At 36.8% G+C, this 17,590-nt stretch overlaps 1 protein-coding gene across 1 annotated transcript; it reads right to left on the bottom strand.

The window, feature by feature from the left end:
- Positions 1–3,553: 3,553 nt before the first annotated feature.
- Positions 3,554–13,705, bottom strand: LOC148914203 (uncharacterized). The gene is made up of 9 exons (XM_089025632.1): positions 13,552–13,705; positions 13,298–13,467; positions 10,679–10,960; positions 8,683–9,000; positions 8,183–8,500; positions 7,113–7,271; positions 5,153–6,994; positions 4,646–4,912; positions 3,554–4,465 (listed from the first exon to the last, which is right to left on the bottom strand). Exons 2-9 carry the CDS (start codon positions 13,311–13,313, stop codon positions 4,227–4,229), a joined length of 3,441 nt encoding a protein of 1,146 aa, XP_088881758.1. The 5' UTR covers positions 13,314–13,467; positions 13,552–13,705; the 3' UTR covers positions 3,554–4,226.
- Between the last annotated feature and the right edge of the window lie 3,885 nt (positions 13,706–17,590).

Below are 17,590 nucleotides of genomic sequence, written 5' to 3'. Positions count from 1 at the left end.
TACATTCATTAATTATAAGAATATCAAAAGGCTTATTCAGCAGAAGGAGTCTCAATCGATCAATATGCTTCGGAAGACTATTCACGTTTAGGGCAGCTATCTTTAGGCCTTTGCTACGTATAAGCCTGTTAATTATATCATTATAGTTATCATCAATATCATTATGGTAGCAAGCACTGACCTTACCTTCTAATGGAATTCAATGCGTACTAATAAAATTTGTAAAATTATTCAATAATTTCTTCGTTCCTGTTTCAGTAAGATGAAGTCCACCTTTATTAAGACCTTGTATGCATCATTTTTAACGTCCAAGAGGCACGACCCTCATCTTGGTGAAGCAACTCTAAGGCATCTTTTACGACCACGTGTTGACCCCACCCACACCTACCCAAGCTATGAAGACTTTGACTACATGCATGAAAACTCCTTCAGCCATACCACTGCAAGGGATCGTGGGTATTTCATCATCGCTCCAGATTGGGTGTCCGAGAGAATAGGAATATCACCCCCTAAGCACCGGGAATGATGATGATGATGATGATGATGGTGATGATGATGGTGGTGATGATGATGATGGTGGTGATGATGATGATGATGGTGGTGATGATGATGATGGTGGTGATGATGGTGGTGGTGGTGGTGATGATGATACACTAAACAGGGGCTAGTATACGGATATTATTTGTACAGTGGACATGTTGACATTCTAGAAATTTACAACTAAATTGATTTTTTACTGTGTGAAAGGTTGTTACCATTCTAGAATAACTGAAAATGCCTTAATCTTTTCTTTTGTTTTTAATTTAAGATAGACTAAAAAAGAAATATTTTTTACATTATTTTACCACGAGCTCGAAGTTGGGAGAGCAACGGGTACAGTTCATCGTTTGTCGTTAAGAATTAAATCGATGAGAGAAATCGAATATAATACTGTTTATTTCTTCTATAAAACTGTCTATTTTTTCTACAAAACTCTAGTTTTCTTGTTTAATTAAGAATCTTCATTCAGTGCCTAGTGAATAGATTATAAAAATGATAATGATATTAAAATTCATCTATTTAATTACGTACTGTTACGTATTAATGGTTCATTATTTGCGAGTTATTTAATAAATAATAATAATAATAATAATAACAATAATAATAATAATAAATAGGTGCTTATAGGGCGCATTTCTAACCTCAATGCGCCTAATAACGCATATTTCTAACCTTAATGCGCCTAGCGACGCATATATATGTGATTAACTAAAAATAATGTTTTTGAAATAAAAATGTCTTAAGTTTAACTTTAGAAGTTTCTACTGTTTTTGCTCTTTTAATGTGTTCAGGAATTGAATTCCACAATTTCGGCGCTGATGTTGAGAAAGCGCGTCTGTTTAATATCGTGAACAACCCCAATTCACCCACTTGTCTTAAAAGCAGCTTCAATTTCTTGGCTACTCTTCGCTCTTCTGGTGTAACTACTAGAGCCTCTAAAACTAATCTTCATGTTTTGCATCCTCGTACCAACTCTGGAAAACATACATTTGCTTATAGTTCAGCTTCCCTATTCAACTGTCTTGATTCTGATTTAAAACATCTACTCTATCATCCTAATCCCTCTTACTCTCTTTCATCTAATGTCCAATTTCAAGTCTAAAATCCTTCATTTATTTCTTCAGTTGTCTTCAAGTGTCTCGCACTGAGAAGAATTATTCTGTTTAGAGTGTCGCTTTAAGCTTCGTTGTTCCTGCAACACTTTATAAATTTTGTCAAATTTCTTTTCCACTTGTTTTACAATTGTAATTTATTCAAATTTCCAGTAATATGATATAATTTTGCACTTGTAATTTCTCATAGTTTTGAATTGTTTCAGTAGTGTGAGGGCCACGTGTTAGATAACTCTCTGGGTTAATTGTGTCACCCTCCTTAAATAAAATTTATTGTATTGTATTGTATTGTATTGTATTGTCCGCCATATGAATTGGATTTGATAGATGGGATGCATAACAGTGAGCGAGTTGATGATCGCAAAGTTCTTGGTGAAATTCCTGTATAATGGGTTCTAGATAACTGGTGGATTGCCCATTTAAGGATCTTATATGTAATGAGCAAAATCTTGGAATTCTTGCTTCCACTGCTAGCCAATGCAGATAAAATAAAAATAAAATAAATAATTAAATAGGATTTAGCAGTGGCATTTCCATACAGTGGCTCTTTATCCACTGTAATTCCAATTGGAATTTAGAAGGTGATTTTTGCAGATTCTTTAATATAGGTGTTATATGTTCAGTGCTTCGTGCTCCGGTTATCTTTCGGGCAGCAATGTTCTGGATTCTCTGTAATTTGTCCCTTTGATACTTTGGCATCCAACATTTATGATGTTAAAATATTATTGTAATTCTTGGATGCTTAATTAGCTTGTAAGATTTGATTTAGAGTCACTGGACTGCATCTTTGTGGATTGTTCCGCACTCTATTACTGTTAGGGCCGGTTCACGAACGCTAGGTGGCCAGTAGTTAAACCCCCCAATATAGCGTAATTAGGGGAAGGGTGGTCAGTTGGACTTTGACCGTATGTCTATCAAAGTGAGGGGAGGGGAGGGGGTCTGTCAGAATGTGTGAATGGATACTGGATACCGGGATTGCTAGGGGAGGGATGGTCTAAATTCCTGAATACCACCTTAAGAATGTACGGGGAGGGGTGGTTTGAAAAGATTTATCGAACGGGAAGACTATTCTAACTAGTTCAGGAGTTTCTTTGACTTTGGACGAATGGACATCACTCAAATCGGCAATTGAAGCAGTGTATACGGAGTTAGTGAAAAATGAGGCAACTACTGCATCCAGTCAGTCCAAAACCACAGATCTCCATCAGGAGCCTACGTTCATTGGATCCACCCAAACCCTTTCGGATGATGGCAATCCTCAAAATTACGAGGAACAAGGAAAAGATTATTTACCTAGAATTATCACCACTTCTGAACTGGACACTATTTTTAATGCGCTCGGTCCGTAAATGGAACTGACAACAGGGGAACAGCAAAGTGGATTAGCTACTGGACAGCAGCAACTACTCAGTTGGGGATCTCGAATGTACTATTATCCGCGTCATAGAAAAATATATATATACCAAAGACATATTGTTTTGGATTTGCTGTAGCATTTATTGAAAAGTGAAGTAAAACTGATATTTTGTTTGTTACAAATCGAGTTGGTGTCATAATTAATGTACATGTTTGATATGATTTCGAGCTCTTATATCTTTCCTTTCATGCCATTCCTATAATGTTTCACCATATTTCGAATTCCCGCCGTGATGTTTTGGAATTTGTACTTTAACCCCTGTCCTACATTCCATTTCATTAATTCGGTACCCAGGAATTTGTCAACATACTCAAGGGGAGACTGGATTTTCAAACCACCCCTCCCCGTACATTCTTAAGGTGGTATTCAGGAATTTAGACCATCCCTCCCCTAGCAATCCCGGTATCCAGTATCCATTCACACATTCTGACAGACCCCCTCCCCTCCCTTCACTTTGATAGACATACGGTCAAAGTCCAACTGACCACCCCTCCCCTAATTACGCCATATTGGGGGATTTGACTACTGTGGCCTCTTCAATGCTGGTTTGAAAGAAAGATAGAAAAATCATGAAGATGATTACGGCGGAGGTCCAACCATATACGCCAGGGATTGTTTGATCAAGGAAAAAAAACTACTCCAAGGATTAGGAATAACTAATTACAATACTTTCTAAAAGTCTTATATAAATAAGTGTTTGACAATTAAAAGGGATATGATACATTAAAAAATTTAACGCGTACCGTTTTTTTTCTCCTAATGGAGTATGATGATCTACGCGAATAATTTATCGCCCACAAGAGGCGTGGTTACACGGGACTAACACAGAAACTACATTCAAACATCATTACTCACTATCTCGCCTGTGATTGGCTAATTGATCTTTGATCTGTGAACCGATATTAAGCTAATCTTCGATAACGTGTGAACTTGAAATGATAGATGAAAATATATATCATTTCAACTTCACTCAGTGTCAGAACAACGATTATTAATGGTTTTGAATTATTCTCATGAGGAACGAAATAACAAAAGACACGTCGGCCATGTTGGATGATATAACAAAGGAGACTGATGACGAATCTTTTGTTCAATTCATCCAACATGGCGGCTGTTAAAACCATCAATATGAAACAGAAAATTAATTGTAAAGTAGTTCATACGTCCCTTCGATGAAAATCTTCCTGGATTTTCTTGAGATATTCTGACATTCGTACCAGTCGATTTTCCTCATCCTCTGTTCTTCCCAAGACATTCAACACAAACACCATTTCCTGCAGTGTTTTTAATGTTTCTTCTGGTGAATCCAGGACTTGCTGTTGCATTTGGAGCGCTTCATCTAAGTACCCCAGCACTTCTTCGTATTTCTCGATTATGGGTTCTGAAGACATGGAAGCTGCGCAGAGAGAAAAATGGAGGGCAGTCAAATACTCATTAGCCATCCCGAAGCCATCCCGAGGCCATCCCGAGGTCTTGACGAAAAAATCATGTCGAGTTGGCATTACAGTCCCAGTCCCTTTTCAACTTCCCAGATCTAAAAAAGATCTAAACCTCACTGAAAAGACTTTACACTTACCTTGCTGAGACAGAATAACACCTTGATCGAATAATGAACGAGCCGTATCTTGATGATCACCTAACAAGGTTTTCCTGTATCTCAATGCTATTTCGTTAGCCTTAACTGCCTTGTCATAATCACCCAGCTCAAGGTAATTCCTGGCAAGCTGACTGTGGGCTGTGGCCGTGAAGGGATGCATACCAAGTTCTTTCACATAAATCGGCAACACTATCTGCTCTCGAAGCAATACTGCATCAGTGTGCTGTCTCACAAAAGTGCAAGCGGCTTGTAAAGAAAATAATCAACAGTGCATTAATTCAATGTGATGAAATATGAGACATCATAATTGATTAGGATTCAGTAGCAACAAGGCTGGTAGCTAGGGTGAAGTGGGTGAAAACCTGCCCTTATCTATGCATTTCATTATGTGCAACTGTATCTTTCCATCTCTAATCCTTAGACAAATGCCAGGCAAATCAGGACATCAATTGTTGATTTGTTAGTTATACATAATATACATCATACCTGCAAAATCATTGCAGCCAACAGCCACCATGACAAGACATTTCCTACTGCTCGGAGTAGATTCCTTGTAACATCGTGAGCGAACCTTGATTCCATTCTGGATATAATCAAAGCCAACATCTTTGTGTCCGTTCCTCACTAAGCACTTCCCACCTTTAATAAGAAACCGAGCCTTAGCTTGATCCGAAATGGCATCAGATTCCATAATGACTTCTGGCACATCAAATGACACCAGGTCTGAAATCGCCTCCTCTTTAGATGATTCACTAGACTCTGTTTTAAGAGCTTTGAAGGCCTTTAGAAAACACCAGAGGGCTTCCTTGAGGGCTTTGGGACACAACCATGGAGTACATAAACACCCTATGACCATCTTAGCGCCACCCAGTATCAAACATTCACAGTACAGCTGTGCCAGGTTCTTGTCATTTTGACAGAGTTGACAAAAATTGCAGAGAATCAACTTCATTGGATGAGACCTCATTAGCTTGAGTAGGACAGACTGGGAATCAATGAATGACTGGATGCAAAACTGCTTGACTTTAACATCCATTCTGCTGTCTGTGATGCACCATCGAGCTATTTCCCTGATGTTTTCATCTTGTAATCTGTAATTCTGAATGGCATACATGCTCCGTGCATGTGTGCTGAAGAATTCTTCTTCAGTTTGAGAGAGAATGTCAAATGTGTAGGAGATGAATCTCCACCTGGCTGCCTCAAACACAGATTTCAGGTCTTCTTCTTGTCTTGCCTTCAAGATACCAAAATACCTGATAGCTGGATGGAGAACGTATGTCTCACTTTTGACGTCATAGGTATTGAGAAAGCAAAACTTTCTTAATGACTCAAATCCATCTTGGAGTTGGAGTTCATCTATTTTACTTCCTTTTGCTATGTGTTGTGCTTCCTTCAGAGTAAAAAGATTTGGGAACACAGACAGAAGAACAAGTACCTCTCTAGAGCACACATTCATGCTTTCAAAGAAAATTCCAAGACAATGGTTAAAACGTTCTTCTTTAGGCAAAGAAATTGGAGAAAGAATTTCCAACCACTTATCTGGAGTGTTGCTTGTCAATTTTTTACCCCCAGCTTCCACACTACCAAGTTCAGTCACGACCACCACAGCAGCACATAGCAACAAAGGGATCCCACTACAGCAATGGATGATAGTATCTATTGCCTCTTGGTCTTCTGGTCTGAGTGGCTTGTCAATTCGTGATTTCAGTAATTCGAGAGACTCTTCGTTATTTAACAGGTCCAATTCCATATGTTTGACTTTGATACTAACAAATGAAACTGTTTCCCAGGATGTCACAATGATTCTTAGTTTTGGTGCAGACTTGGCAAGATTTTTCAAGAAGCCCTGAAACTCTTCTTTCTTGGCAGAGCCAGAACATTGCCAAGGAAATTCTTCAGGGGTCGAACCTGCTTGGCTGGTGAAATTTTTAGCCATTTTGTCTATTGCGTGGTACATATGATCAAGGTTCTCTAGGATGAGGACACAGTCTTGGCTTGAGTGAGAGAAAAAGTCAATAACTTGAGATATTGGACGGTTTGCAGAAGAAGTAATGCCACAAATTGACAAGATCTTGTAAGCCAAATCCGTGCAGCTGAAGACATCTTTGGAGTCTACATACACAACACTGTAACCATGTGGGTCTTTAATGATGTCATGTGCAACATTGACAACAAGTGTTGTTTTACCATGTCCTTTAGCAGCACGCATCAAAACCATTTGATACTGGTCATTCGTCAAACTGTCAAACAACTCCTCTTTCTCTTTGTTTCGTCCAATGAGCTCTATGGTTTTTGATGGTATTCCAAAATCTCGTTTGCCTTGCTCGGCTAAAAGAAGAGGAAAAAAACCACATTAATGTCGGCTAATTTAGTAAGGCAACAAAAAGAGTCACGTGGCATCAAAAAAGAGTTTTCCAAAACAACGACGACAAACAAACGAACTTACTTTTTGTGTGTTGTGAATCTTGGATGCCAAACGGCACTTCATTGATAGGAGTAGGGCATCTCCTATCAACATTTTCACCATTCATATCAATCTCTGCAATGTCATCAAGATCAGGGACAATGCCTACTTCTTCAATATTGCTTTCATCATAAGAAATATCTAGAAAATTAATGAAGAATAAAAACGAGCTCTAAGGTTTATTTATTTTTCAGGAAGAAGACAAAGTGCAATTCCTTCTAAGGCTAATATACCCCCCTTAAATTGTATGTTTTTTGAATCTTTAGCAAATTTAATGTATGATGTCACTAATAAGAATGCTCCTGCAAACTATTTACCTTCATAAGTGATGTTCACTCATATAACACTAGATTGTCGGCTTCTAAAAAATTGTATACTCTACCCTCTTGAATAAACATCCAAAAAAAATTCTTTTTCTAGAAATATAGGTGTAAGATTGTGGAATAAAATCCCTCTTTGCTTAACAAATGTGTCAAAGAGGGTGTTTAAAAAAGAGAACAGGAGATTGCTTTTTTTCATTACTTAAGAGTAAAGGATACTATGTTTAGATCTCTGAACTAATTGATGATTTTTCTCAAATGATCACACAAACGAGTTAATTTTCTTATTTTATTTAACAAATACTCACTTTCTTTCTTTCAATATTTTTTTTCTTTTTATTATTATCAATACATATTTAAATGTTACCCCATAAGTTTGTAATAAGCCATTTGTTTGTACTGATTTATGTTCATAATAATTATTATTACACCTGTTAACTTTCCATTCAACCTGGCTAGATTAGTTTTTACTATTTGCAGGTTGTTGGGTTTTTGTAAATTTATTTATTGTAATTAATAAAAATAAAAAGTGTGAAAGTGTTAATAAATGGGTCATCAGATTCAATTTCTATCAACTTTGATATCCAAACTGTCATCAAACTGAAACTATCACAGAAACTTGCTGCCTTATTGTTTGTTAGTGTGTATTATAAATTGATTGGTACTAATACCTTTGTAGCAGCTGCACAGTAAATATAAATCTTACAACAAAGTCCCAAGGTATAAACTCACCAATTTTAAAATGAGACTTCAAGATCTTCAAAGCATCATAACGTTTGATTTTCTCCAGTGCCTTAGCCACATCACTGATGGAAGTAGATGGTCTAGCTGTGGTCAACCAGCTGATACCTTTTGCAGTTGGACTGTGAACTTCCTTGTCTTTGGGTGGCTCCAAGCCATCCATTATGGAAGAGTCAACTTTGAAATAATTGCCAAGTTGTCTCCATCCCTGAACACCACCTTGAATATCTTTATTCAGTAAGACTGCAATCACCTGAAGATCATCTGAACTCACTTTCAAGACCTCACTTGCTTTTAAGTCCTTCATAACTGATAAAGGAATGAATTATAGAATTCTTTTTATACACAGATATTATTTACTGTTCCAAAGTCAGTCCAGATAGTGAACAACTTTGCCTGAAGTCTTGCATACAAGGAATGAGAGCTGTTTTGAAATAAATAATAAATAATGATAAGATAACGAACTTTTCCTAATCTAATCTTATGCTCACCTTCTATTTTAATAATTTGCTTCACTTTATTAAGAACATCTTCCCTTCCCATCTTATGGAAACAATCCATGAAGTCCTTCAAAAGAATGGGTTTCTTGCTGGTTGTGTAAAGGTATCGCACCAATGCTACAGTTGGGTTATAATCACTGTACATTGCAAACCTTTGATAAATATCACGAGGAACTCCCAAGTTTTGAGCAAGTTTTTCCCAGTTGCCTATTGGCTTTCTTGCTGAATCAAGTTCTTGTGCAATCTCATCCATAATGTCAGAGGATGAATCTGTAATGACTTCAGACACTTTGTCTTCATCTCTGAATCCTATATTTAAAAAATATTTTTAAAATGTTGTATTCACTAGAAATCTTCTTTATTGAGGATTATAAGACTAATTTATGGTGCATCCATACATTCAACTCAAGAGCTAAATAGCCACCAGTGCTGCACTTTCAACTTTTTACCTGTGTGTTATTTCAATTTTCATTTCTCTTTATTCTAACTTTGTTAAGTTTAAAAGACCTTCCCTAAATCCCTTGACTGGTCACAAAACAATGGTTTTAAGTCGAGGTTGGATTTGATGAACAAAAGAATCAAGTTCAGTCTCAACTTTAAACCATTGTTTCGTGGTCATCCAATCTAATTAGGGAAAGGTAGATCTATTGCCATGGATGATTCACTTATGATATTCATAAATATATGGAAAAGCAAAATATAGCTTTCAAGTTCAAATTTTCCTCTGTTCCCCAGAAAAATTAAGGATAAAGTAAAAATGGATAAAGTTTATAAAAAGTTTGATCTAATTACCTTTTTTATAGGTCAACCTCAATGGCTTTGGTAGCTCAACTCTGTGTAATACTAAGATAAAATAAAAGTATATTTAAGAGGGCTTGATTGGATAATTTCGGCGTGCTACCTTTCAACTTCGAAGTGCAATTACGCAGATGCAAGCAAATCATTAGAAAATAAAACTTTCCCAGGTTTTAAGAGAAGGATAGAATTTTCGAATGAACAAGTTTTCATGAAAATCGCATTTGGCTCATTATTTAACATCATTATTCTACAGGGATTTAACAACATGTTTAGATCAAAAAAGGATCTCCAAATAAGTAAAATAACTGTTTTTCGATGAGGTTACAAAAATGTTATCGTTTTTGGAAGATTATTATGTCTAAAAGCTTTAACGCCAAATATCTTGTAAACGCTCATATAAATTTCCTTCAAATTCTCTGAACTTTGAGCAAATCATATTTACTCTACTATATAAAGCACGATTTCAAAACTTAGGTCAAAAAAATGGAGAAAAAGAGCAGTAAAGCAAAACCACCAACGCTGACTAGCGGCTGTGAGTTTTGTGAAAACTTGTTCATTCGAAAATTCTATCCTTCTCTTAAAACCTGGGAAAGTTTTATTTTCTAATGATTTGTTTGTATCTACGTAATTGAGCTTCGAAAGTTGAAAGGTAGCGTGCCAAAATTATCCAATCAAGCCACCTTAAATATACTTTTATTTCATCTTAGTATTACACAGAGTTGAGCCACCAAAGCCATTAAGGTTGACCTATAAAAAAGGTAATTAGATCAAACTTTTTATAAACTTTATCTATTTTTAGAAGATGGTTACAAAGATGGCACTCTTTTCTTCATGATTCTTTGACAGTGGGCTGGAGGAGAAAGCATTTAAATATTCTCCCTCTTGCTTGTTTATAAATGCAATTATTCTCCTTCCTCACAAATCTTTCTGCCATTTCTTCTTTTTCAAACAAACAAAAATCTTAATAAATTTTCTCCTTTTCCCCTTTTTCTGCTAGTTGTCCCTTCTCACTTTATTTTCCATTGTTTCTCAACCCTCCTCCCTGATCCGTTCCTCTCTGCTCCTTTGAGGATCGATATGATGGGTTTAGATCTTAACAAAACTTAATATATAAATTTATCCTTGTTTGTAATTATTCTTTATGTGCAACAGCATTATTTTGTGGGATTTGACCAATTTGATCACTTACTGTCGTTAATCTTGATATAGATATCAACTCTTTGTATTGCGTTTAATGCATCTTTAAGGTCTTTTATTGTTAATTGCTTCTTTGTTGACTTAAGATATGCAAAGAGCTTGATAGTTGGGCTTTCCTCCAGGTAATGTTCACATTGGCGTATCACACAGCTATCAATATTCAGGGCATGAGCCAAATGAGACCAGTAGGGTATGGACTTGAATACCCTGTCCAGACATAGTGAAAATTCCTTTAGTGCGGTGATGTTCTCTTGTAACTTTTTAATAGGAATGCCTGCAAGCAGTAAAATGAATGCTTTAATCAGTCATCTGGATAAAAAGAATTAATTGAGGCCCCATTGTAGGTTTATTGATGTGTTGTATTCTCCATTGCCATATTTTTCTCTGCATTGGTTCTTCAGTTTTCCTCCCTCCATATTAATCATATGTGAGTTATTGAGAGTTGTTTACACTCAATAGGTTGCTATCAATAGACGTCACTTCCGGTAATAGCTGCGTTTTTAATGCCTTGCAGAATCTTGGAGGTTGTTTTGATCTCTTGTTTTCTGGTTTCATGTTGTAGAAATAGACAAATACTATAGCTTGGGGATTTAATTTGATATGTTTTGACTTAACATCCACAAGTTGCCCCTCAGCCAACCGCTTGTTTGTCCCCCAGTCAACCCCAAAAAGTCACGTGATTGATAGTAAGCAACTGAAGAATCTTAGCCTGCGTCACATCCGGAAATTTTTTCGTAAATACCATCTGCGAAACATTGCCAGAAAGCTTGTTCTAGACCCCCTGCAAATTGTGGGATTATATATAATAGATTCTGATTGGCTGTTAGCCATTGCTCATTCTAACGTGAACTTCCATTAGACTCTTCCACAGTCTCTCGCTCGGCCGTTCCGTTTCCACGCTTAGAGACTGTAATGGTACAATGACCGAAAGGACTTATGGATCCCAAAAACTTGGACCCGGTGTGCTTTGGGAACCAAAATACTCGTCCACAGTCTCTCTCGTTTTCGCCGCCATCTTGAAAATATTGAAACTAGAGAGACTGTGGACGAGTATTTTTTTTTTTTATATTTCTTTTCTTCAATTTCAATTTAGGCTGCATTCATTATGTATGCCTAGAGGAGGGGAGCAGGAAACATTTTCATTTTTGTCAAATACACTGTTTACTAAAGAAGCACATAAGTGTTATTCCAAATAATCAGGAAATATGAAAGATACTGATTATTTCATGTTAAAGTAGTAAAATATATTTACACCTACTTGCAAGAACGTTGACATACGAATATAGAACATTAGTGATTTAGTGGGATAGGAATTACATTAAAAAACAAAAGAAGATCACTGAAGCTGAACTTTTTCTTTTGTCTTTTAATATATTCAGAGCACGAATACCCTACATTTCATATTCTGGCTGTGTTACCAGCGTGGTTGGTCCTTGTAGTGTAGTGGTTAACACATCAGACTAGAATATCGAAGACGTGGGTTCGAATCCTGCCAAGAGCATTTGATATTTTTCTCTTATTCTCTCTACTTCATTATATACACACCGAATGCACAATTTATTACTACTATACTATGTCTATTCTTTGCGTACATTTACGGTGTTCAACTTATCTATAGAGAAAAAATATCGCTCTGGGATCCTCACGAATACCCTACATTTCATATTCTGGCTGCGTTACCAGCGTGGTTGGTCCTTGTAGTGTAGTGGTTAACACATCGGACTAGAATACCAAATACGTGGGTTTGAATCCTGCCAAGAGCATTTGATATTTTTCTCTTATTCTCTCTATTTCATTATATACACACCGAATGCATAATTTATTACTACTATACTATGTCTATTCTTTGCATACATATTTACGGTGTTCAACTTATCTATAGAGAAAAAATATCGCTCTGGGACCCTCACAAATACCCTACATTTCATATTCTGGCTGCATTACCAGCGTGGTTGGTCCTTGTAGTGTAGTGGTTAACACATCGGACTAGAATATCGAATACGTGGGTTTGAATCCTGCCAAGAGCATTTGATATTTTTCTCTTATTCTCTCTATTTCATTATATACACACCGAACGCATAATTTATTACTACTATACTAAATTACTAATGTTCTAATATCGTACGAAAAGGTTCTTGCAAGGAGGTGTATGTACTTTAAATAATTAAAACTCACAAATAAAATCCACCTCCCCCCACCCCCCTCCCCCTCCGGCATATACAATGATGCAGCCTTACGCGCACAAGTATCACAAACAAATAAAAATGCTTCCTAAAGGCCATCACCATTTCTGAAAATGGTAAAAAATACTTCTGTTTTAGATGTTCAAACGGCTCCCAGCAATCAGGTCTCTCGCAAACTTTCTAAAAGTTCTCTGTCCGATTTTCATTATTTGCTGGCGGGACATTCATACTCTAATTCTGAATTTTCTCGAAAAATAACAGCGCTAGACTTGTGGCAAGGTTCCCCTCTTCTACTAACATCCTTTTTGGTATGGAAAGAATAACTGAACATTTGCGAAAGACACTGATTTCTTTATTTAAACATTGCTATATAGGTGTGAATCACAGGCTGCAAATAAGATACCTGGTCAGCAAGTTATAGAACTTACCGCTATTCGTCGCCATGTTGCCGGAGATTGGAAATGGAGGGAAATGGGTGTCTTTTGTGAATATTTGGTCTCAGTTATGAGTTTCCTTTGGAAATTCTTCGATTAGTCTTATCCATTCCGCATTGCGCTAGAGTCCATTGTATCGGATCTTCTGTGGCGATAAGGACACGCTAAAAAAATAAAAATATAAGTTATTATCTTGGCATTTCTGATTCTTGTTCTAACGAATATTTAAACGAAAACGTACTACTTACAATTTTGTTTCTGCTATTCAAAATTAATCCGGTTCTCGATGTTCTCAGTTCAGTCTCTTGACGATAACTGCTAGACTTACTGCTATGTTATTTTTTTGTATTTGCTTAAATATTTGTTTTGTATATTCTCTTGAGTATATTGACCTAGATTATTACTAAAAAAGGAAATTTCACTTAATTAAATAGAGAAACTGTATTGCACTTGTGTCTCTTTTATCTTACTTATGCTAATGACTCATTGTATCATGCAGTCCATGAAGCGTTTAGTAGGAATAAAAAGTGAAAGTACGTCTTCTTGCACACATAATGAAAGATTCTTAGGTACAATCAAGCTAAGATAGTTTCAATTTCCCAATTCCAGCACTATCTACTATAAAAACTAGTATTGGACAACTAAAAAGATCGAATAGTCAAGAGAAATAAAACTTTGATAGCATGATTTCGTGGAAACGCCGAGGAGCGTCTTCCTGTTTGTGTTGATCACAAGCCGAGACCAGGAAGCTGAGACTGTGCATTGTGCCACAGGCAGCCCAAACTCCGCTATTGAAAAGCTATTTTTGAAATATCAAAATTTAAAGCATGCGTAATATTGCTTTCGAATATTAGATGCTACTGATATTTGATGCTATAATAAAGGTGGCCCAGCTTCAATACTACACTCCATATACTAGTATAGGCAGAAACTAATTAAGTTATCAAGTGAGGCCAAAAACTATTGCATCATTTTATTCATCTTCCACGACCACCATCATCATCATCAGAGGGTAAATTTAAAATATTATAGGCTAGACAGAAACAAACAGAGTTTGGGCACAAGACTCCTCTTCAGTCTTCCGCCTGAAGACTGTGGAAGGATAAGAATAGTGGGCTTACCATAAACCACGAAACGAAACGAAACGAAACGAAACAATAAAATGCGAAACGAAGATTTCGCATTTTACAGATCTTTAAAATGCGAAACCGTCATTTCGCATTTTACAGATCTGTAAAATGCGAAACGACAAACTGTAACCTGAGGCTTTGCGATCTCATGTTTAACTGTAAGCTTACTCACGAAATTAGATGAAAACTGTGTAGCTCCATGTCTTAGAAAATTAGAGATTACTTTGAATCTCAGTGGGAAGAACAGTGTAAACTTTCCATGTACCAAAAGCCACAAATTTATAAACTATATTGAAATACTTCAACTCGTGCTGTTGTGGCGCCATTTTGAATGCACAGGGACCCCAATCGAATCATAATATATGACAGCACAAAGGAGGCCCACAAAGAGAAAAGCGAGAAAAGGATTCAATTTATTTCTAGTTTTTTTTTCCTCAGAAAAGCATGCAGCACAAACTATGCATAACTAACATAAACATGTGGTTAAGTCAAAATTGATACTCAAAGTGATATTCATGCTAATGACATTTTTCTAGTACAGCTGTTATTCAGCACCAGACGCACAAGACTGTTATAACTCGACGGCAAAATATAAGGAAAACGCTTCAAAGAATTTTAAACGCCATACTTCTCTTACCTCATTGAAATTAGTTCAAAAGTAAAACCTTTGGCGCTAAATTTTTTTCTCTGGTGTCATATATTATGATTCGATTGGGGTCCCTGTGCATTCAAAATAGCGCCACAACAACACGAGTTGAAGTATTTCAATATAGTTTATAAATTTGTGGCTTTTGGTACATGGAAAGTTTACACTGTTCTTCCCACTGAGATTCAAAGTAATCTCTAATTTTCTAAGACATGGAGCTACACAGTTTTCATCTAATTTCGTGAGTAAGCTTACAGTTAAACATGAGATCGCAAAGCCTCAGGTTACAGTCTGTCGTTTCGCATTTTATTGTTTCGTTTCGTTTCGTTTCGTGGTTTATGGTAAGCCGAATAGTGGAAATCTCTTTGTAGTTTGTATTTTTCTATTAGGGCATAGGCAGTAGAGTTGAGGGGCTAGAGCCCAGCTCAGCCCCAACTTTCATAGTTTTGAATTCCGGTTGCATTTTGCTTGTTTGATTACTTTTAGGCCCCCTATTTTTCATTTTCTTCCATCGCCACAGTAGAGCAAATAGACAAACCCTTATATTTGATATTTGTCCATCAGATTACCGGCGTTTGCATTGCTACGCGGCCACCCCAGACAAAAATCGCGACGTGCACTTTGCAATAGACTGCCGTCAATCAAACACGTTGACGTCATTTACACGCGTTTGGATCGGCCCGGATAGGCCCGGCGAGTGTGGATCATAATACTTGTAAACAATCGACCGAAGTTTTGGCGCCTTTTGAATCACACACGCGTGCAAAGTGCACGTCGCGATTTTTGTCTGGGGTGGCCGCGTAGCAATGCAAACGCCGGTAAAAAATTGCAACAACAAAAAAAATATAGCATACATATCCAAAATAGACGATCTGATACGGACGGTAAAAGTATTTTACCGACGGTACAGATGGTGAAAGTAATTTATATGCAAAAATCACGAATTAATTATCAAACTCATTAAAATCAAAAACACCCGTTGATAAGTAGAATTGGTCACCCTTTGGTAAAGCGTGCGTCTTCATGATAATAGAATTGGTCACCCTTTGGTAAACATGAATATTTATCAGATCCAATCACTGAACACATCCACTGTGGTTTACCGATGGTACCGACGGTACCGATGGTACTATTATGTCATGAATAACTTTGGTCAGTTCCTTACTAATTCATCTGAGCGACAATACGTATAAGACGGATCTATCCATCGATCTCTTGTACTTCGATTTCATCTACGTAAGTTTGAAAAGTAAATAATTATTGGAAAATAATCGACTCTTATGTCATGCGCCGTTTTCAAGTCGCTAAGACGGATCTATCCATCGATCTCTTGTACTTCGATTTCATCTACGTAAGTTTGAAAAGTAAATAATCATTGGAAAATAATCGACTCTTATGTGATGCGACGTTTTCAAGTCGCTACGTAACTCAATAAAGTAAAATTCAACTATGATCAATGAAATCCATGTATTTTGTTTGAACATTAACAGTAACATCTTTGGGTATATAGTCACTTTTTTATTTACAATCATTAAATTTTAAACTATATCCTTATCATCTATGAATATCAGTAGCATATCATATATTTCCTTTCATAAACTTAGGAAAATAAACTATTTTGCAAAAAATAAAAAGTGACCCCCCTCCCCCTTTCCAGTCTGTTTTGAAAAACGTACCCCTATCTAAAAACCGCCTATGCCCTCCTGATGATAATTAAAGAACAGTCCCATACAATCACAATATAACAATACATTACAAATGCATAGGTAGTCATTCTCCTCATAAATTATCTTAAAAATCCCTTGCGTATTTGCCCCACACATGTTTTAACTATTTACAGCATCTAAATTATTTTCAAGTAATACAAGTATCGTATCCCCCAACTATTTTATAAAATATAAAAATGACCCCCCATTTCTAGTCTCTTTTTAAAGACTTACCCCTTATATAAAAACCACCCCCCTCCTGACGATAACTAACTGACTGGTTTACAGTTGGTGAAGGGGACCCATACCAAGTCCGTACCACAGGAAGACCAATTCTATATTTCACCAAATGTACCAACGGTACCATCGGTATTACAGTTGGTGAAGGGGAACCATACCAAGTCCGTACCACAGGAAGACCAATTCTATATTTCACCAAATGTACCAACGGTACCATTGGTATTACATTTGGTGAAGGGGACCCATACCAAGTCCGTACCACAGGAAGACCAATTCTATATTTCACCAACGGTACCATCGGTATTACATTTGGTGAAGGGGACCCATACCAAGTCCGTACCACAGGAAGACCAATTCTATATTTCACCAAATGTACCATCGGTACCATCGGTATTACATTTGGTGAAGGGGACCCATACCAAGTCCGTACCACAGGAAGACCAATTCTATATTTCACCAAATGTACCAACGGTATTACATTTGGTGAAGGGGACCTATACCAAGTTCGTACCACAGGAAGACCAATTCTATATTTCACCAACGGTACCATCGGTATTACAGTTGG

The sequence above is a fragment of the Actinia tenebrosa genome, unplaced genomic scaffold (genome assembly GCF_029948245.1).
Source record: "Actinia tenebrosa isolate PJP-AT-01 unplaced genomic scaffold, QUT_ActTen_1.0 PGA_scaffold0__85_contigs__length_37466705, whole genome shotgun sequence".
Lineage (NCBI taxonomy): Eukaryota > Metazoa > Cnidaria > Anthozoa > Actiniaria > Actiniidae > Actinia > Actinia tenebrosa.
This window is presented reverse-complemented; position numbering and strand designations above follow the sequence as displayed.